This window comes from Myotis myotis, unplaced genomic scaffold (assembly GCF_014108235.1).
Source record: "Myotis myotis isolate mMyoMyo1 unplaced genomic scaffold, mMyoMyo1.p scaffold_m19_p_7, whole genome shotgun sequence".
Classification (NCBI taxonomy): Eukaryota; Metazoa; Chordata; class Mammalia; order Chiroptera; family Vespertilionidae; genus Myotis; species Myotis myotis.
Window position 1 is genome coordinate 1,370,939 of NW_023416379.1, and position 20,859 is coordinate 1,391,797.

A 20,859-nucleotide genomic window follows, 5' to 3' on the forward strand; every position below is an offset into this window, starting at 1 on the left:
CTGCCTTCCTAAGTCAAGGCCTGACGTCAGAACAGCTCCCCGTGTGCTCTGCTGCCCGCCCTTCGATGCCCGTCCGCCCTGGTCCCGGCCGGAGCACCTCTGCGCGCCCACCTGTGCCCCTGGCTTTTTTTTCAGATGAACGGAAAGGAATACATTCTCCTGGTTAAATAACCATGTTGACCCTGGTTTCTGAGACAAAGCTGTAAGACCCAGCCATTCTTCTTTCCCCCATAACTGCACCCGACCCCCTTGGGTAAGTGCCCAGGCTCCTTATGAAACTGTGGCTTTTAGAATAACAGGCTGTTTGCGAGGAAAGGAAAAGACGTCCGAGCCACAGAAGAAGCCCCACCTGCTCCAAACTACGCGACCTCCAAGCACCACACGCCACCAGCACGCCTCGCAGAGGGAGAGACCCGGGGGGGTTTGAAGGCAACCTGTTAGGAAACGCCAAGCTCCCTGGTGCCCCAGGGGTCCCCAGGGCTCAGGACACACCCCTGGAGGAATGAAAGCTGTTCCCGGACCTCAGCTTCTTATCCCTAATGCTCCTCTGTGTTCACTTTCTTTCTTGTTAAAAATGTGTTTTTATTGATTTTTAGATAGAGAGGAAGGGAGAGGGAGAGAGAGAAACACTGATGAGAGAGACACATCTATTGGCTGCCTCCTGCATGCTCCCTACTGGGGATCAAACTTGCAACCTGGACATGTGCCCTGACCGGGAATCGAGCCTGGCACCTCCTGGTCCATGGGACCGTGCTCAGCCCGCTGAGCCACACCAGCCGGGCGGTGCTCAGTCTACTCGAATGCTTTAATGGGGCTTGGGCTCCCTTAGAGAAACTTCTCTCTTTCAGGCCTCTTATATACAATAGGCACTGAGTGGCCAGATCATTATGGCCACCCCATCAGTATGATGAAGTGAATTAGTTATGCAAATAATAATAATAATAATAAAACCTTGAGAGTATTTGCTTAGGAAGTTTTCAATATTCAGTATTTTTGGAAGTGTCAATGAAGTCCTGATGGGGTGGTCATAATAATCTGGCCACTCAGTGTATATGCATATACTTCTACCATACAGCATTTATTTGACTCTGAAAGCACAGTCTTAAATGAAATGGATACCTCTGACCTGTAAAAGTTTGGTGAAAGTGTTGATTAACCAGGTCTCCTGGTTCTAGTCTGATTTGCATGTTCTTGAGAAATGAAAACTGCTTCAGCATTCCACAAACCTCACGGGGCTTCCAAAGTGATTTCCTATTTGTGTTTTCTTAATGGCAACGTCTTCATTGTTTAGTGTTGTGTCCTCACACGGCAGTGTTATGTAAGAGGCGCGGGGCTCACATGGTTACCACAAGAATTTAGCATCGATTATGTAACCTGAGCAGCGCTTTGAACACCAGTGTCCTCAGGGCGCGCACAGCCATTAGCAGAGCTTCCTTTCAGGAGGGAATGAAATGTTGTGCATTTAATTAATGAGAATTTACCTTTGGATCTTACTCTTCATCACGAAACACACCCAACCCTCCCTCGTTGGAGGGCATGGATACTGAAGATTTATTTGGAATATTAATATTTTAACAATCTGCCTATTATCAATATTGTCGTTAACAATTAAACACTATTTTTTAAATGAAGATAATATCATCTATACTGAGTTTTAGTTGTTTTAGAACATAAAGCGATAATAAAATTGTAGGTTATTTTATAGTTAATTTGTTTGAATTCATAAGAATAATTTAAGTGAAACTGAAGATTTAGAAGTATTAGGGGTTGCTGAAGGAGTTGTTTTTTTGTTTTTTTTTTTTAAATCATCTTTGGTCTATTTTCAAGGGTGTCTTATTCAGTGGATTGACTTTATAATATTTTTCTTACTAAAATTATAAAAGCCCCTTCCCTTTCAGGCTCAACTACAACAATACTGTAAGAAGGCATTTTACATTCCTCAGTTTACCCAAGATTTTGTTAACATCAACACCAACAGAAATTGTAACCAGTTGGCACGCAGTGACGTGCAGACAGCAACTATTGAGTGCCTGCTGTGTACTGGCCTTTGTGAAAGGTGACAGGTGGATAGACAAGTCTGCCCCTGGCATCAAGCTGTTTAAAATGGAATTGTCAGTGCAATTTATCTGCGAGATCATTTCTTAGGAAGAGGGTCCATGCCACTTGCTGATACGCACAGATAAGATGCACCAGTCCCGGGAGACGAGGCAACAGGCTATGCTGATCGGAGGTGAGAAATACTGCAGGAGGCTTTCCACAGAGACACACATGGGACTCGTAGCAAGGGGTTCAGTGGGTGTGGGAGGCAGAGGGTAGGGGTCTGACCACGGAACTCCAGGTATGACCTGCCAGAGGAGGCACCAGTGATCTCATCAGAGAGTTTGTGGGACACGATTTATCCCACCTCAGTGACAACACGGTGGCCATTTACTAGCAATTGAAAAGCCTGCGGGCAGACCCCACCTGCTGCCGCTGCGCTGCTTGCTGATGCGCTGTTTTGTTCAGGTGACTGTGTTTTACACAGTCACACACTCAAATCAAGGGGAGGAAAATGTGGCCTGTGTACAGACTTCATCTGTGTACGCAGGCGAGCTTCACATTTAGTCAAGCTTGGTGTGATATTTTATAAAGTTTACAAGCATTTTTGAAAGAGAACACAGGAGATGCAAGGCTCGGTGAGCAATGCGACATGGACCGCTGCAAGCACCAACAGTCAAAGCTGTAAAGTAAAACCAATTAGGACACACACCTGCTGGTTGCCGGAAGAGCTCATCAAATGCTGGCTCCGTTGGTGGGAACCCTCCCTTGTAGGCTACTAACAGGGGTGCCTGGTTAAATTACAAAGAAATCTCATAACTGGGTGAGTGAGGAAAATCATCATTTTAAAATGTCTTGGGATCTACCTTGACCGTTGTTTTAAAGTGTTTTTTAGGAACATAGAATTCAAATTAGAACATGATCAGGTAGGTATTGCTTTCTCTATAAATGAATTGTTAATCATGAAGCACTGAAACATATAGAAAGAACTTGATTTAAAAATAACCATGTGGGGAAGCATGTTTGGATCATTTGAATGTACTCATGGCTGCATGGACAGACGAACCGGGAGGTTTCATTCCCACATCAATGCCTTCTGCCTCCTGTCCCTGGGGAGAAGCTGGAGCCGGTGCTCAGGTTGTCTGACGATGTTGAACTGCTCGTCAGAATCATCGTGTTTATTGGGGTCCAACTGCCCTCTTCCTACACTGAGTGTTCATTCTCTGCAGAGTGGACTGGCGTTTTCTCAACGGGGAATGAGGAAGGTCATTTATTTCACAAACAGGCACCCTAATGGCATCAATCAGGGGCCCCTGGAGTCACAGCCCTGAATTCCCCTGGCGCTGAAATCCTACAGTAATGGGATGCCACCTGACCCGTGACTACCTCACAAACTTCCTGGGGACCATCGGAATGCTGAGTTCTCTTAATTCGGGACCAATGTGTTCATTCTCACAAGGCTTGGAGTAACAGATGTGTAGCGGCCATCGTTTCCCTCTTCTGTCTGGCCCATCCCTAGGGAGGCCAGAGAGAAGGAAAAGAATCCACAGGAAACATCCCGCAGGTGTGGGGACACCTGGACATGGTGCGTGGCGCGCGCTTGCGGCTGGGTGTTTGTCATGGAACCTTTGAAGTATTTCCGAAGAAAGAAAAGTGGCCCAGCGCCTGCTGCACGCGGAGCGGAGCGGCAGAAACGGACTCCGGGATTAGGCAGGGAGCGCGCTTAACAAACGCGGTCAGTACGCCGCCAGCACCTGCTCAGGCGGCCCTTTTCCGTTGTCATGCGCTTTCTCTCTGGTTTGTCCAGGAAGTGCGCGCCCTCCCGCCAGCATGTGGAGAACAGAAGGACGGAAGGTAGCGGTTTGACTCCAGAAAAGGGTTCGTGGAGATGGTTAAATGTGCGCCCTGATTGGACAGACCCACAGGATGCGCCCTCCCTGCACAGGTACGGAGGCTTCAGTTCAAGGTCAATGTAAATGTGTTTGTAGCTGGAAAGTCACGTTAATGACTCCAAAAGGCAGGTAAAGGAACGGAAACGACAAGAAGAATCACGTCGCGTGTAAAGGGATGAACAGTGACACTGGGAGGTGAAACACGTCCTCCCCAACCCAGGTGGGCAGCTGCTGAGACGCCTTGCGCGGGCTGGCGCAGCTCGCACAGAACCGCGACTTCCAGGGAAGTTACAAGGGTCAGGTGTGCGCCGCCCTGCCCTGCGGGAGAGGAGGGCGCGACAGCCAGGAGGCCGGGCAGACCAGACCCAGGAGCGGGGTCATTCTCCTTCTTTCCTTCGCCGCCCCTAACCCCAAAACAAAGCAAAACGGCAAAATGTCCCCTGAGTGAGGTAAGAGCGCCTGAGTCGTTTTCTCGAGGCTTAGGGACTTGGACCCCTAAATGCCAGGGCCGGCGCCCCTGAATCCCTATCGGCGATCCGCCGAGCGCACCTGCCTGCATCTTTGCGCGGGAGGAGAGCCTTGCGCTGCCCCGGAGCCCCGCCTGTCCGGTTTGCTTCCAGTACCAACATGCACCTTTCCAAGGCGCGGGGTTTGGATGGAAGAGGGAAACGCATGGACTGTGGGAGACTCTGCAGCAACTTCACAATAGAAACACCTGAGAACTGGCTGGAGAGACGAAAACTTGGAGGGGGCGTGCGAACCGGCCCTGGGATGGGCGCCGCCGGGGCCAGCCCTCCCTCGGCGCAGCTGGGGGGCCTTCGCCAACGCCTCTGGCTTAGGTGACAGCTCGCCCTTCCCCAAGCGTGGCTCTGGCGCGCGCTCCATTCCTGGGAAGGTGACCCAGTTCAGGGCGTCCGGGCAGCCCGTCCCACCGTGGGACAGCCGCTCCCCGCCCCCACGCTAACCCCCGGGCGGTGGCGGCCCCGCCCCGCGCTCGCCAGCCCGCGCGCGGACCCCTGCGCCTCTGTGCGCTCAGGTGGCTCCTCCTGCTTAGCCACTTTGGGCGGCACGCGTCCCTCCAGCAGCACTGACTGGGTGCGAGGCTGGGAAAGGCGGGGCCGGCTCTCTGAGAAAAGGGCAGGCTGGTCCTCAGGGCTTTGGGGCCGGGGTTTCAGGGGGTTCTCCTTTGGGCCCTATTTGCCCCTTCCATTCCCCGTCACCGAGCCAGCTGGGCCGTGCACACGAATCTCCTAGGAGGTGGGTGGCCGAAAGGGAGCGCGGGGAGGGGCTGCCTCCACCTCAGTTTACTGGGGGCACTGTGCGGTGATTGAAACCCCGACCAAGCGTCCGGCTGGACCTCCCTGGGGGACCCCAGGGCACAGCTCTGCGGGAGCTGCCGGCCCGCCGCCGCCAGCAGAGGCGGCTCGCACAGCTGGGGCCGCTGCAGGGCGGTGGGTTTAGAATCCCGAGTGGCAGGCGCAGTGGCGACCCCTGCCCCTTGGCCCTCGCCCGGGTGCACCCTGTCCGCCGAGGGCCGCGGGTGCTGGAGCCTGCGCGCGCGGCGCGCTACGTGGGCGCGGCCCGCGGCGGCGTGGGGAGCGCTCGCTCCGCCAGTGGGCGTCCTCTGCCGCCGCCGCCGCCGCCTCCACGGGCAGCGGCATTGCGGCGCTTTGCTCCGCGGCTTTGGGGCAGTGGCCGCGGCTCGGCCGCCGGAACGCGCACACACCACGCCACGCTCGGCGGCAGCGATCCGCGGCCCGCGCCGGCCAGGGACACGCGGATTGTGCGCGCCAGCAGCCGGGCGCCGCGGCCCGGGCCCTCTCGCACCCGAAGTGAAACACGATGTGAAGCCTGGGCCGCGAGAGGCGCGGAAACGGGAGAGAAGCTCCGGACGACGCTCGGCCGTCTGGCCACGGAGGGCCGGTCCGGCGGGGGCGGAGCCCGAGGCCGGGCGGAGGAGGAGGGCCATGGCCAACCGCGAGGAGCCACGCGCTCCCCGCCCCCAGGCCCCCCTGCCCGCGGCCGGGGACCCGCCTGGCTCCGGCCCCGGCCAACTCCGCCTGGAGCCCCAGCGCAGCGCGGCCCCCGAGCGGCCGGACCGGGGTCGGACCGAGCGCGCCCCGCCCACGCGCCCACCCCCCGGCAGCGCCAGCCCCGCGGGGGGCCTCGGTGCCCCGGCTGCGCGCGGCGCCTGGGTCCCAGCCCGCGCTCCCTGCGCGCTCGCCCTCCCCCCCTCTGTCCCCTCCCCCTTTCCATCTTCCTTTTACTTCTGGCCGCCGCCCCCGCTGCCCCCTCCTTCTCTCGTCCCCTCCTCATCTGCCTGCCGCCTCCCCGCGCGGCTCCCGGGAAGGGAGGGCGCAGCGGCGGCTGGAGGAGGCGGCGGCGATGCTGGCGGCGGCGGACCGGAGGCAGCTCCCCTGAGCGTCCCCCCCGGCGGCAGTCCCCGTGGCGGCGGCGGCAGCGGCGGGCGGCGGCCCCTCCTCTCCCCGGCGCTCCTGGGTCTGCTGCTCCCGGCCCGCGCCGGGCCCCGCCTGCCGCCGCCGCCCCGGCTCCCGCTCGGCCCCTCCGCCCGCCGCGCGGGCTCCGCGGGCTTCCCGGGCCCCGGCCCCGGCGCGGGAGGTGGCGGCCAGAACCCGCGGCGGCCGCGAGGCGCAGGCTTCGCCCTCGCCGCCGCGGCCCCGCTGCGCTTCGGCTCCGACATGGAAAATGGACCTTCTAACAACACGAGCTGCTTCCGAAGGCTGACGGAGTGCTTCCTGAGCCCCAGTGAGTGCCGCTCCGCTCCCCGCTCCCCGCTCCCCGCTCCCCGCTCCCCGGGCAGGCGGTCCCCGCGGCTTCTCCGGAGGGGCGCGGGCTGGGGCGCGGGAGCGCCGGCCGGTACGGGACCCTGGGCTTCCCAGGCTCCGCGCGCGCGGGACAGGGGCCCGGGGCTTTGGGCGTCTAGAACCGGACCTGCTGTCCGCGTGGCCGCCCTGGGCTGTCCCGGCCACAGTCCCGGACGCGTCTCCGCACTCCCAGCTCGGACCGCGTGCGCCCGGCTCCTCTCTCCTCTGCCCGGGACCCGGGGGCTGGAGGAGAGAAGGCGCTTCTTTCGCTGGGGGAGGCGGTGTCCGTGAAGACCGGCGGCTGGGAGAGGGCTGGCCAGGCCCCCGAACCCCGCGCCCCAAAGGGGAAGGCTCTCGTGTTGTCCGCCCGGGGTTCCGTGTCCCCAGCCCACCCCATGACCCTGTTCCACCCCGTGACCCTGTTCGGAGCGAGGACTAGCCGGGGGACGGCTGCGCCTCCACCCAGAGGACGCACCCCCACCCAGCACGGCTCTCCAGATCCTGGGGGACAGCTGGCGCTCGGTCGGTGAAGGCGAGGACAATGGGCTTTGGGCTGGAGGAGGGAGGCGCCGCGGGTTCAGAGCCCGGTCACCTCGCCTCGCAGCCCCGCAGCCCCGGGGAGAGGGCGCGCGGAGCGGGCAGGGGGGCAGAAGGCGTGTCGCGGGGGAGGGGGCGAGAGGAGCAGAGTCACCAGGCAGAGGTTCGCCAGAAAGCGGGAGGCGGGAGATGTCAGGGGAAGAGGCGCCCGGCGCGCAGAGGAGGGGACCGCCTTTGTCGCCGATGGAGGGCGAGCGAGGTGAGGCCGGGGTCGGGGGCTCCGGGACTGGGTACATCGGTGACTCCGGCGCCGGCGGAGTCGGGGCGCCGCTCCTCCGGGCCCTGCGCGCGGGGCTGGGGCGCAGCATCCACCGCGTGCGCGGAGCCTTTGTCTGCGCCTCCTGGGAACCGTGCTTCCGCGGCGCCTGCTTCTCCGGGCTGGGCTGCTGGTTCGGCTTCCTGCTCAGGGTCCAGGCTTCCCGGCACCCGGGGTCCAGCCCCTCCTCGTGGCTGAAACTTGTCCGGGTGCCTTTGGGGTGCAGCCGTGGGGCGTGCAAGCCTAGCCCAGTAGGGACCGGGCTGACCACTCCCCTCCCAGCGGACCTGCCTCCCTGGCTGGGGATGGGGTGGAGATGGCAGGGACAGCGTGGCCTGGTGGTCGGTGGTCTCTCACACACCCCTTGGCCACTCTGGTCTCTGCTCCTACTGGCTGCTGGACCTGACCTGTTGGACATGGGCCCTGGTGTTGGAGCTGAGCCCCCATCCTGTGCCTGCCCTGGCCTGATGGGTGCAGCAGCCCCAGTATCTGCAGCCCCCGCCCCACCTGCAGGGTCGATGCCTTCAGAGAGGTGGCAGGTGAGGAGGGATGGGGTGTGGGCACCAGGGCTGGCCTGCTGCCTGGGATGCCTTAGGTGTGGACATTGGCACCTGCTGAGACAGCCCCACTGGCTGTGATGGGAGGTCGAGAGTTGGAGCTGTCAGTTGAACCTGACATGCACAGGGCTGGCCTTCCTCCTTCTGTTGTCAATTCCTTCCTTAAAAAATCAACGTCTACTTTTTACAGCTGTCGGCGTGGGCTGGCTGAAGGCTGCCACCTCTGCCCTGTGACAGCTTGGCTCTTGGGAGAGGCGGGTGCTGAGGAGACAGGGGTGTGGGCATCTGATGGGACCCGTTTCCTAAAATGATGAGGTTTTGTTTGCAGGTTGTTCCTGCTGCCCTGTGTGTGTGTGTGTGTGTGTGTGTGTGTGTGTGTGGCTGGGCATGTGGTGAGGGGTGTTATGGAGCAGAGAGAAGGTGAGCAGGTCAGTGGGGTGAAGTGGTTCCAGGGGAACCTCCAGCAGGCTTCCCCTTTGAAGGACAGGGGATCTGGAGGGGACAGGGGCCATGGGGGGCCCTCTGCCAAGACCCCACAGGGAGAAGCCAGTGAGGGTACATTCAAGAGCTGTTATGCTTGTTGCTCTGTTACCTGACCCGGTCAGCGGGGGGAGGGGAGCCTGGTGTGTGCACGGGAACAGACCACAGAATCTTCAGGTCGTGGCTGAGGCAGTGCGTACGAAGGTACTTTTAAGGCCAGTCTGTTCTTAGACCACCTCGGGGAGAGATGGGCAGTGGCTAGACCGACGCTTAAAGGACAGAGCCAGTTTCTGCTGGGACGCTGTACCCTCCACCCTGGGGTCTTTGTTCCTGTCATTGCTGACAACCGCGTTTGTCTGAATTGCTGAAGTGTCTGAAGTTGGCAGACTTTTTAGGTACTTGGCAGTTAAAATGAGACTTTTTGGAAAAAAATCTGGATACTATAAGAATGTAGAGATGCCCACACTCATGCAGATGTATCTAATTATTTTTAAGTCCTCACCCGAGGATATTTTTTCCCCATTGATTCCTAGAGAGAGAGTGGGGTGGGGGGGGAGGGAGAGAAACATTGATATGAGATGAGAGAGACACATCAACTAGTTGCCTCCCACTCGAGCCCCAACTGGGGCCAGGGATCCAACCTGCAACCGAGGTACATGCCCTCAACTGGGAATCGAACCTTTGACCCTTTGGTTAGCAGGCCAGCACTCTGACCGCTGAACCAAACCGGCCAGGGCACAGACGTAGCTTCATTGTGTTGATTCCCGCTTCCCTTTCAGGGTGACCTCTTGGTCTGACAAGCAAGTGGACATGTGTAAAGGGCTGTGGTCAGTTACCGGTTAGAGCAGTGGTTCCCTCGGTGGGGGCACACGTCCCACGGGGGGGCGATTTGATTTTTAAGGGGGGCAATTCGAGAATGAGTTATTAACAGTGAATTTTTTGCATTTCTTATGGTTCTAGTGCCTCATATACAGTCTATAAACATATATTATGACTTCCTTAGGCATTTCAGTTCTCTATTATATGTTTTGAAACTTTATTTGCTATTTTTTCATATAACTTCATATTATTATTACTATTTTAACAATTTCTTAGTGATTTCTTCCTCAGTGCTTCAACTGTCCTTTTGTTCTTTTATTTTTCTCTTTCATGGATGCCATGTCCTTTGGAAACTTGTTTAGACCAAGTGAATGGCCTTTTAGGCTCCCTCCACGCGACCAGGAGCTCACTCTTTGAATAATAAGAATTGTATGTCACAGGTGGCATCAGGGTTTTAGAGGTGCTTAGGTGGGGCACGGCCAAAAGCAGGCTGGGAGCCACTGCGCTGAAGGGATGCCTGTCTTACCTAATCGCCACCGGAAAGCGCCTCGTGTAGCAGCTCTGATACCCCAGTACATCCCGTCCCCGTGGCCCGGCATCGGGTTCTCACCGATTCACTGCTTCACTCGGTCACGCACAGAACAAACTCAGTCAAAGCTACCGCCCGTGCCAGGCGCTGCCCTGGCCAGGCCTCCATCCCGAGGAACCAACCGACTGACCAGTGGGAGAGGCCCTGGGAGCGGGTCAGCACTGATGCCCGGCGTTCCCAGGTCAGTGGTCCCCTTCCCTCCCCATCAGGCCATTCCTGACTTCATCTCATTCCTCCCTCTGCCTGGAATGCTGATCTCTGAACTTTCCAGAAAGTTGCTGGTTGGAATAGAAAGTGTCTGCACAGGGACAGCACCAGGCCCCCGGGGGACCGAGCAGCTAACTTTGCAGGGGTGCGTGTATATGTGTGTGTATGTGTGTGCGTGTCGTGCGTGTATGTGTGTGCGTGTGTGTATGTGTGTGTGTGCGCACGCGTGTGCGCCCCAAGGACCCTGAACGTGGCTCTCCCTCTCACCATGCCCACCTCCCTGATGGGTGTGGAGTCCCAGCCGGCTGCTGAGTGAGGCAGGGCTGTAGAGAAAGGAGGGCGGGCGGCCAGGGGGCACAGAGAGCCGGGGACAGACTGGCGATTTCTCAGGTCCTCAGCACAACAGTGCGCGTGTTTCCAGGAATGGTGGGTTGGAAAGGTGCTCTGTGCGTGTCACTCTTGCTCTCCTTCCTGAGGCGTAAGACACGTGTGGCCAACCCGTGAACAAACTGAGACGAACAGGATCCGTTTGAAGAGCCAGTGCGATGAATGCACAGACGCTCCCCTGGGCTTCATATCCCACATGTCGTTATGGGCCTGAGACTGAGGTCACCCGGGTGCAACTGAGGTCACCGATGCCAGGGCCGCAAGGGGGCCAGGCCAGCCACGCGGCAGCAGAGGCAGGTGCAAGCCCCCGACAGTCGCCAGCAGGTAGTTATGAGGCCCTGTTCAGTGCGAACTGTTTGAGGAGACGGAAGTAATGAGACTGATCTCCTCGGAGGGCCTGGACAACAGAGGTGGCCACCTGCCCGGGAACAGCAGAGCCAGGCCAGGGCGGGTCTGGGCAGACAGGTGTCATGGAGATGCCGGTGACTAGAGTCATCGTAAAGGACTGCCATCCGCGGGGCCAGCTTTATGAACGGGGTGGAATGGTTTAGGGCCGTTAATTTAAATTTCATGACTGTTCTTTCTCTTTTTAAATTCATTTTTTTTTTTTTTATTTCAGAGAGGAAGAGAGAGGGAGGAAGAGATAGAAACATCATGATGAGAGAATCATTGATCGGCTGCCTCCTGCACGATCGGGGATCGAGCCCGTATGAGCCCTGACCAGGAGTCCAACTGTGACTTCCTGGTTCATAGGTCGATGCTCAGCCACTGAGCCATGCTGGCTGGGCACGGCATTTCTCTTTTAATTAAAAAGAGAAACAAAACATGTGCGAACAAAGGAAAGCCGTAATATTTGAACGAGAGCAACAGGACAGGAGGTGTCGTCCTTCATCTCAACCTGCTGTCTCCTTAGGTGATGTCACACACGCAGCTTTCTCTTCCCACCAGGAACGAATACGCGCGCAGTGCCATAAACCAGCCCGCCCGGCCGGGGACACGGGCAGCGTGGCGGCTGCGGGTCACAGCCCTGGGCCGCGTACTTGAAAGTCGCTAGGAGACCGGCCTTAACCGTTCTCATCACAAGGAAGCGGCGCATCGCGCTGGTGGCTGAGCAAAGGTGAAGGCTGTGTTTACAGTGCGGCAGGTGGAACACGGTGCGGCGAGCCTCCCGCCAATTAATAGCGCGTTAATTGTTTGTTTAAGAACAGCTCGCGAGGTGCGACCAGGACGGGAAACGTACCTTCCACGAAGGGCTTTCTCCCTGGAAAGGAAAACTCTCGCAGGGGTAATTCAGAGCGTTTTCATTTCCTCCGAAACGAGAATGAGCCGCTGGGGCCCATCTCCCTGGGCTAAGGGAGGGCGCAGTGCGGGGCGGGCGGGCTCCCCGAGGCGCGCAGAGGCCGCTGTCCGGTCTGAGTAAGCGCTGGCCGCTCTGGAAGCTTCCGGCTCACTGCTGCCGGCCCGTGCCCTCCCCGTGCGGGAGGCGGCCGTGGCAGGGCCCTGGGACTGCAGGTGGCTGGCACACGGGTGGAAGGTGCTCAGGTATGTGTGTTGGAAACTCACCGATGAAAACAAACAGTTGACGGCGTGGTGCTCGTCTTCAAGGCCGTAGACAGGGAAGGCCACGCAGCGATCGCTCTGGGCCTCCGTGGGGGAGCCAGGACTCCCCGGGAGGCAGTTCGTTTTCCCAGGCGCCTGTGGCCGCCGGAGACACCCGCCGAGGAGGGCGGAGAGCCCAGGCTCTGACCGCCCAGCCGAGGTTCCCAGAGGGCCCATCTGAGTGTGAGGCGCGTGGGCTTGGAGGGAGCAGCCTGGGGAAGCCTCAGCGGGCCCCTGAGGGCATGTCCACCGGCGCCATCAGGAAAGCCGGGGGCCTGGGGGGTGGGGGGTGGGGCCAAGAGAAGATTCTCTGGGGCTGAGGCTGAGGCCCAGTTACCCTGGACCCTGAGCCCTGGAAGGACGCCGGACTCAGGTGGGGAGGCGGGTCAGGGGGGGAGGTAGGTCAGGGGGGGAGGTGGGTCGGGGGGGAGGTGGGCGGGGGGAGAGGCCACCTCCCTGGGGGGGCAGGTTTCCGTGGGGAGGTGGAGGCTGCCATCTGAGCAGAGGAGCCCACCCGGTGAGGAGCCATGGAAGGGTGGGGAGCGGAGGGAGAGGCCGCGGTGAGAGGAATAGGTCTGGGTGATGAAAGATGGGGTAAGGCAGGGGCAGGACAGGTGGCTGCCAAGTTTCTGGATGCGAAGTTGGGGGTGTGGGTGGTGGCTCGGCGCTCAGACGGGAGACGTAGGCATCGGGCACCGACTCTGTGGCAGGCTCCGCGGTTGGCCCCGGGGAGTCCTGCGTGTATGGTGCCCACACCTCTGGTGTAAATACTCACCAAACACACACACACACCAAACACCGCAAATGTCAGAAATATCAAACGCCGCGGTCTTCAGTGAGCTCAGACGGATGCCCGGCCGTGTGGCTCCTCTAGTCTGGGGGGCTGTGCAGGCCTCCCGGGGAGCGGCAGTTACCCTGGGCTCTGAATGGCCAGAGGCAGCCAGCTGTGCGGACCCCGGGAGCAGGGCACCCGCGGCAGAGGAAGACTCAGGTCAGAGGGTCAGAATGAAGGGGGTGCTGCTGGGGCCTGCAGCCGAGTGGCCCCGGGGTGGGATGAGGCCCAGGGGGCACACTGCCGGGCCGGGGCTGTCAGTCAGGGGCAGTTGGGTCGCACTGTGGGAGCAGGGGAAGCTCCTGGGGTGTAACCAGGTGGGGGTAAGTGGCTGGTGCTCTCAGCAGCTCGTGGCGGCTGCAGTGCGGTGCGTGGGTCTAGGAAATGGCCCACGGAGGCCACCGTGGGAGCCAAGGCGAGAGGAGCAGTGACCTGGGTGAGGGTGGCGGTGGTGGAGATGAAGGTGGCTCCGTTATCCACAGGTGTGAGGAGGCAGGTGTGTCCGCGTGCAGGGGGGCAGGGTTTGGGGGGGAAAGGAGTCAAGAACTGCGCCCAGCCCTAGCTGGTGTGGCTCAGTGGATAGAGCGTTGGCCTGCATACTGAAGGGTTCTGGTTTTGATTCCAGCCAAGGGCACACGCCCGGGTTGTGGGCTTGATCCCCAGTAGGGGGTGTGCAGGAGGCAGCCCTTCAATGATTCTCTCTCGTCGTCAATGTTTTTATCTCTCCATCCCTCTCCCTTCCTCTCTGAAATCAATAAAAACATATTTAAAAAAATAAATGACCCAGAGGGAAGGAGCACTCTCATGCCTGGACATACATCTTGAGCGCTGCCTGGCAGGGGGCGCTGGGGGAGGCAGAGTGTTGGTGTGAGGAGCGGAGGGAGAGAGGCCCCTGGAAGGAGGTCCCGGAGGTGGGAGCCCTGGAGGTGAGAACTCGGACAGCGAGTGGGAAGGGTGAGCTGAGGCGGCCAGGGAAGCTGGGGGAAGGCCAGGAGGTCTCCGATGTTTATGGGGGCGGGTGGGGTGGGGTGGGAGACACAGTGTCCTGAGAGAGTGTCACATGCCCCTGCCCGTCGCCGTGCCAGCTGCTGGCTCATCACCCGCCAGAAGTCTGTGCGGACACACCTGCTCCTGGCCTTCAAGGAGCCGCTGTCGTCTGTGGGTGGAGCCGAGGTCAGAGGCCCGCCCTCTACCTGCTGACCCTCCCTGACCCTCCCTCTACCTGCTGACCCTCTACCTGCTGACCCTCCCCTACCTGCTGACCCTCCCCTACCTGCTGACCCTCCCTCTACCTGCTGACCCTCCCTGACCCTCCCTCTACCTGCTGACCCTCCCCTACCTGCTGACCCTCCCCTACCTGCTGACCCTCCTCTACCTGCTGACGGGCCGTGGGTAGAGGAGCGTGTAGGGGTGGGCGGAACGCTGTTTCGTGGCCTCCACTGCCCATGGCGAAGTCTTCGTCCCTCAACCCGCTCCTGTAAAGGTCTCCACACGGGCACCTCTGTGTCCTCCGCGTGTCCCCTCCACACCTGCCTGTTCTGGCGTCTCCTCCTCCCGGGAGCCTGGCCTCCTGGTTGCCCGCTGGGGTCCCTCAAGTCCCCGCCTTCTCCCGCTGGCTCGGGGTCCCCTCCTCTGGGCCTCCCTGAAGCCCCGCGCAGACCTGTCTGCGTTTGTGTGTCTCCCGCCGGCATGTGCTCCTTCATCCATTTTCTCACGCTCAGCGCCCAGCGCGCTCGCCAGCACAGTACACGGTCCTTTAAAAATACCAGCTCTCCCGAAAGGCAGGAAACAGTGAAATAAAGTGCCTATTCAGCTTTGCTAGCATAACGGGAAACTGTTCGATTCCTCATCGCTGTTAGTTTTGATGTAATCCACGCACACTGCTCGGCCCCGATGCCGGGCGCTGTCGGCACGCTCTGCTCCGAGCGACCGCCCGGCCGGGGCGAGGTGAGCGACCGCCGGGTGTTGATGGGAGGCGGGGGGGCGTTCAGAGCACGTGGACGCCTCCGTGTTGTCTCCCGAGGCGTCGATGGAACGCTCTTTACTTGGAGAAAACACCCTCTGCGCCAGGACAGCAGAGAGCCGCGCACGAGGTGTGGGAGCCGCGCCGTGTGTTGGATGCGATGGATTATTTATAAAAATACAGGCGTAGTTGCACTTTTTAAAGTTGGCAGGTCCACGTCAGAGCAAGTTTGCATGGAGAGCTGGCCCCTGAGCCGGAGCGAAGGCTGGAAGGAACCTTCCAGAATCGCGGGCCAGCCCGGCGGGGAGCCGGCGGGGGAGGAGGTGCCGCGCCCGCACCCGTGTGCGTGCACCGGGTTCAAGCCGTCCACCGGGTTCAAGCGTCGTCCTCGGAGGTGGCGGAGCGATGCGGGTCTGAACTGTAGTTTCAGCAGCTTCCAGGGCGGACGTGGAAGGGAAACCAAGAAGGTCTGGCACCGTGGCTCCTGGTTCAGTGGTTCCAGGTCGTTTCGTGGCTGTCGGGGCCGCACATCCTCCAACGTCCTTCTTGCCCCGGAGTCAGGAGTCTGCTGCTACAGCTGGCTCGTCCCGTCTGTCGTCACGCCTCTTTAGAATCACGCTGGCTGGGTCCCCTGATGAATTATACCCTCTTCTTACTTTGAGGCAGGTTGAAGCCGTGGTTCTAACCCCTCAGCTAAAACCATGGGAGACTGGCATGTGACTAGACAGAGCGATGCCAGGGGATAGGGGAGGCTTACAATAGACCCAGCACCAGAGGAATTCGGTATATTTTTGAAGTGTCTTCTCATCTAGGAGGAGTGGAGATCGGGAGTGGAATACAGGCGTGTGAGACACCTCGGTAGTCATCCAGAAGAAATAGTTAGGTCATACTTTCACTAGCAATACAGGATACAGTGGATCCAAATGGATCCTATGTTTACACACAGGGCGTGCCCCCCCAATTTGTCTACACACACTCTGAATAGCTCTAAAACCCGTTTGTTAAAGTCCATTTCATTTTCAAGATTGGGCGCTCAGCTGTGAAGGTGTGTGTGCATTTGTTGGGACACCCCGTATGTATACTTCTGACCTTGCACACCGTGGGGATTAGGGGCACCAACCCCCGTGCAGTTGAAAATCTTTGTACAATGGTTGGCCTCCCAACCTGACTCTGAGCATCCCTTGGTCTCCGTGGGGATGGGCTCCAGGAGCCCCCGACACCCCATCTGGGGATGCGGGGGTCCTTCCTAAAGAACGACGTAGAGCAGCGCACACAGCCGGCCCCACCCATGGACTCCCAGCTGCCACCAACAGTATTGCTTCGGATCCACAGTTGGTTGGATCTGCAGATGCAAAACCGGGGATGGGCAAGGCCCGGCCAGCGTGGCTCAGTGGTTGAGCATCGACCTATGAACCAGGAGGTCACAGTTCGATTCCAGGTCAGGTTACCTGCCTGGGTTGCGAGCTTGATCCCCAGTGGGGGGTGTGCAGGAGGCAGCCGAGCGATGATTCTCTCTCACCATTGATGTTTCTCTTTCTCTCTCCCTTCTCCTCTGAAATCAGTAAAAAAAAAGTTTTTTTTGTTTTTTTTTTTTTTAAAATCTGTATGGTCAGACTCGTGTTTTTAAAGTGTCAACCCTAAAAATACGAGGAAGTTTCTTTCTAGCCTTTACATGTAACTCAAAGTTCAGAAGTATTAAAAGAAAAGCTTAATGTTTATCAGCATTAAAAACATTTTTTTGGCCCTAAAGACCATAAGCCAATGTGACCTTTTCCGGGAGGCCTGTGGGTGGCCCTGCCCTCTGCCCGCCCCCGGCCACTTCCTGCCAGGCCTTTGAAGCTGGGGCAGCACAGGCTGCAGACAGCGCTCAGCCTCTGCCCCAGAAAAGGAAAGCTCAGCGCTCAGATCCCAGCGTTGAGCTCACCTTCCTGGCGTGGAGAGCGCGCCCAGAAATGGCGAGAAAGAGCGACCCCGTGGAAAGTAGTGCAAGAACAGGGACGGGCTGCTTTTAGGACGTGGACAAAGGACGATGCTCAGCCTCCTCGATACGATGAGCGCAGATTAAAATAGCGCCGAGTACAGGGTTTCCGGCCAGGGTAGCAGCAGCGAGTCACCCTCTGCACGCAGGGCGGTTCCGCGAGGAAGCCGGCTCTCGGGGACACTCCCGCCGTTTGGCAGCATCGATCGGTATTTAGGAATGCATGTCTCCATTGATCCACTGATTCTGCTTCTGGGGATTTACTGATAGATAGACTCCCCCATAGGCAAAGTGACTTAATGAGATACTATTGCAGCAAAGGCTGAGAGAGAACATGGGGAACTGCATCTGTAAAGGTCTGTCCGTAGGGCATCTGGCAAAATAAACTTTGCAGGCGGGAAGCAGATGTACTGAAGGTGTGACAGGCGCACCCCTTTGTAAAGAAAAGCAGGTGTCAAGCAGCACACACCGTACGCACACACTTTGTTAGGAAGGGCCACATACTCAGTATGTCTGTGGTTCCCTGAAGAAACTGGCCAGAGCCCGGCCCGCGCGGCTCAGTGGTTGAGCGTGGATCCATGAGCCAGGAGGTCACGGTTTGAGTCCCGTCAGAGCACACACGCCTGGGTTGCAGGCTCGATCCCCAGTGTGGGGCGTGCAGGAGGCAGCCGATCAGTGATTCTCATCATTGATGTTCCTATCTCTCCTTCTCCGTTCCTCTCTGAAACCAATAAAAAATCTATAAACAGTCACACGGAAGCTGGGCAGAAACGGCAGAAGCGCTGGGCACTCCTACCTGGCAGTGTGGGTGGCCATGGGAGTCGGGGCTGGGGGGCAGGGGGTGAGGACGGGCCACAAGGGTTTGGAGACTTCAGTGCACACCTCTTACCTGGTGGGGTTTTTGGATAGTGTAACTGGTTCCCTTCTCAAAAATTAAGTTTAAAAATGAGAATTGACTGAGAGCCACTGAAGTAGCCGCCCGGTGCTCTGCGTGGGGCGACGCCATCTTTCCCACCGTGGCTTTGTTGTCTTCCTGTTGAAATCTTAGTTAGTTCTCAGCCCCTGAAGTAGGTTCGCTTGATGTCTGTCTGCCTCTAGCCTCCCACTTGCCCTCCTACACAAGATCCCCAAATGTCAAACCACGAATATTAACCCCCTACACGCATCAGCACCCCGATCCTTGCCAACGCCTTTCCACGTCACGCGCAGAGTTAGAAATGGGAAACGCGAGCACGTCTCCTGTAACGTGGTTCCGGGCCGGCACCGTCTGCGGTTTCACGCCGGAGCCCGAGCCCGAGCCATTGTTTAAACGGCTGGAGGGCTGCCCAGCGGCGCAGCTGGTGCAAATCACTACGTTTTGGCAAAGCACCCAGTGTCTTCCCCGGGGAACGTGGGCTCTGCGTTCTCGCGCTTGTCAAGTGAGCGTCAGGCAGCGTGGCCTCCAGTGGTCCTGCCACCTAGGGCCACGGACGTGGCCACACTGCTCATGGTCACCTCGTCTGATGTCACAGCCACGGGGCTTTCGTGTGGAGCAGGGACAGCGGGCACTTCCGCATCCATTCATCCCACGGCGGGTGGTCGCGTGCGGGCGGGTGTGGGAGCCGAGTGGGGCGGACGCACCGATGGAAGCCGCCCGGCCCCGAGAGCGTCCCCAGGAGCAGGACGGGCCCTCCTCTCTGAGCAGCGGCGGGCGTCTCCCCTGGTCCCGCGGTGTGGGTATCGCCTGGTGCTGTTCCGTGTTCTGTTGATGATGCCGGCGCTTTCCTTTGTCTTATCCCATATTACCATTTCCTCCTGGTCCACCGCTGGTTTTATTTTAGCTGCCGCTTCCTTCCTAGTCACTGGGTTGGTGAGAACCCTTCCCCACCTTCCCGGTCAGCCTCCCAGCCCCTAACAGACGTCTCTGACCCAGACCTTCGTGCTCCCGGGTCTCCCAGGGACAGTGCGTGGCACACGGCCCGGGCTCGGGTGGGGACGAGGTCCACACGCACGCCCTTGGCCTCGTGCTTGAAGCGCTGCCTTCTCCTGGGGGCCCGGGCTTGGGGAAGCCCGACGACTCCTGCCCCTGCTTTGGGAGTGGGCCGTGGCGAGGGGGGCGCTGGGCCCGCGGTCCCTCCCTCCGTGGAGCCGCGGGTGCCTTTGGCGGCTGTTCAGGCCCCGGGGCCGTGCTGATGCTCCAGGTTGATCGTTGTCACGATCAGCTCTCGCTGCGCTTCGCTCCCGTCAGACCGCACCACAGCTGCGGGGTTCGGCACCGCTGTGCCGTGTGACTGTTCTTCTCGTCACGTGGGCCATCAGTAGGGAATGTGTCCTTCCCCTCGGTGGCTTTGAGTGTTTTTGTTTTGTGTTGATGTGATTGTAGAGGCAGCCTGGCCAGATTTTTGGGAGTCGATTTCATTGTGATGCCTGTCTCTGGGTTCCGGCGGGAAGCACCCCGTGCTGCTGGGACAGGGAGGCATTCAGCCCGGGCTGGGGGTGACCTCAGCGTCGCACAAATGCCATTGTTAGAAACGAGCCTCGGAGCCGTGTGTGTGTGTGTGTGTGTGTGTGTGTGTGTGTGTGCGTGTGCGTGTGTGTGTGTGCGTGTGTGTGTGTGTGCGTGTGTGTGCGTGTGCGTGTGTGCGTGTGTGCGTGTGCGTGTGCGTGTGCGTGTGCGTGTGTGTGCATGTGCGTGTGTGCGTGTGCGTGTGCGTGTGTGTGTGTGTGTGTGAAGGATACACACAGTTTACTGCGATTCCTTTTCCCTTCTCCACTGTGTTGCCTAGCCCTTCGGGACTGGCGGCTTCTCAGTGAGGAGATGCGGGGCCTGAGGTGTTGAGAAATGGGTCGGGGGTTAGGTTGCCTCCTGAACTTGCCCCCGACCAGGGCTGGGGATCGGCCTACAGCCGAGGTGCGTGCCCTCGGCCAGGACTCAAACCCACCACCCTTGGGTCTGTGAGCCAGCGCTCTAACCACTGAGCACCAGCCAGGGCACAGGATGTTGTGTGTGAGTAATTGACTAGTAATTCCCTCTCACTTGAGGAAAGCGGAGACTGTGCCCATCAGCGGTTCTCGGTGAGGGTGAGTTCTGCGGCTACACCTTAAACCCCTTTAAAATTCATTCTGGGTCTGGTTGCCTTTCTCTGAGACAAAACTCTCCCTGTGTTCTATTTTAACGTAGAACCCTCCCCATCGTTGGAGGAATTTGCGCTGGTCCCTGCGGTGCTCTGCTGGAGTCTCATACCGCAGAGAGGACACGCGGGCGTGTTTAAGCTACTGAAGTGGATCCCGCCTTTCCGGGGGCAGCGCTTCATCAGCTTTAGGCGGATTCCGGACGGCGTGGCCGTGGCGCGTGGCCCTTCCCTGGCCCCCCCGCCCCCGCCCCTGCCGTCAGCCCCCATGCTGCGATGAGCTTGTCAGGAGGCGAGAAGTGATCGCCTGTCCCTCTGTCTTCCTTGACCTTGTAAGCGTGAGGTTGGCTAAGCTTATATTACAGAGTGTCCAGTACGGATCTCTCGCTAAGTAGGGGTTGGGTGAAGCATTGCCGGGAAGCGGGGTGGTGGGGGGCGGGGGAGCTGGTGCCTGGAAACATGAATTTTACTGTCAAATTTGGGCTCAAGTCTCAGCTCTGCTAAGTTTCTGAGAATTTCCGTATCTGTGGAACGGGTGCTTGGTCAATGTTAACTTCCCCTTAATACGTTTCCTTCAGACTAGAACGAGCACGTCTGGCTTAAGTCATAACATTTCGGGATTTTCTCACGTCGTAAACATTTTGCATTTGTCGTGTTTCCGTTTGGCGTCTACGTGACGTCAAGAGGCTCGCCGTGTTGTAATATAACAAGAGAAAAGAAAGTGCAGGGCT

General features: G+C 58.8%; 1 protein-coding gene across 3 annotated transcripts in view; it reads left to right on the top strand.

The window, feature by feature from the left end:
• PDE10A (phosphodiesterase 10A) overlaps positions 1–20,859 on the top strand; it is a 138,455-nt gene that overhangs the window by 16,201 nt on the left and 101,395 nt on the right. The window contains exon 1 of one of the 3 annotated variants that reach the window (XM_036317602.1): positions 5,897–6,695. The exons of 1 other annotated variant lie outside the window; for it this stretch is intronic. In XM_036317602.1, the coding sequence (XP_036173495.1) occupies positions 5,897–6,695 (799 nt within the window). Of the gene's footprint in view, positions 1–5,896; positions 6,696–7,477; positions 7,551–20,859 lie in introns of those variants that run through there. One more of the 3 variants, XM_036317603.1, reaches the window with a different exon arrangement.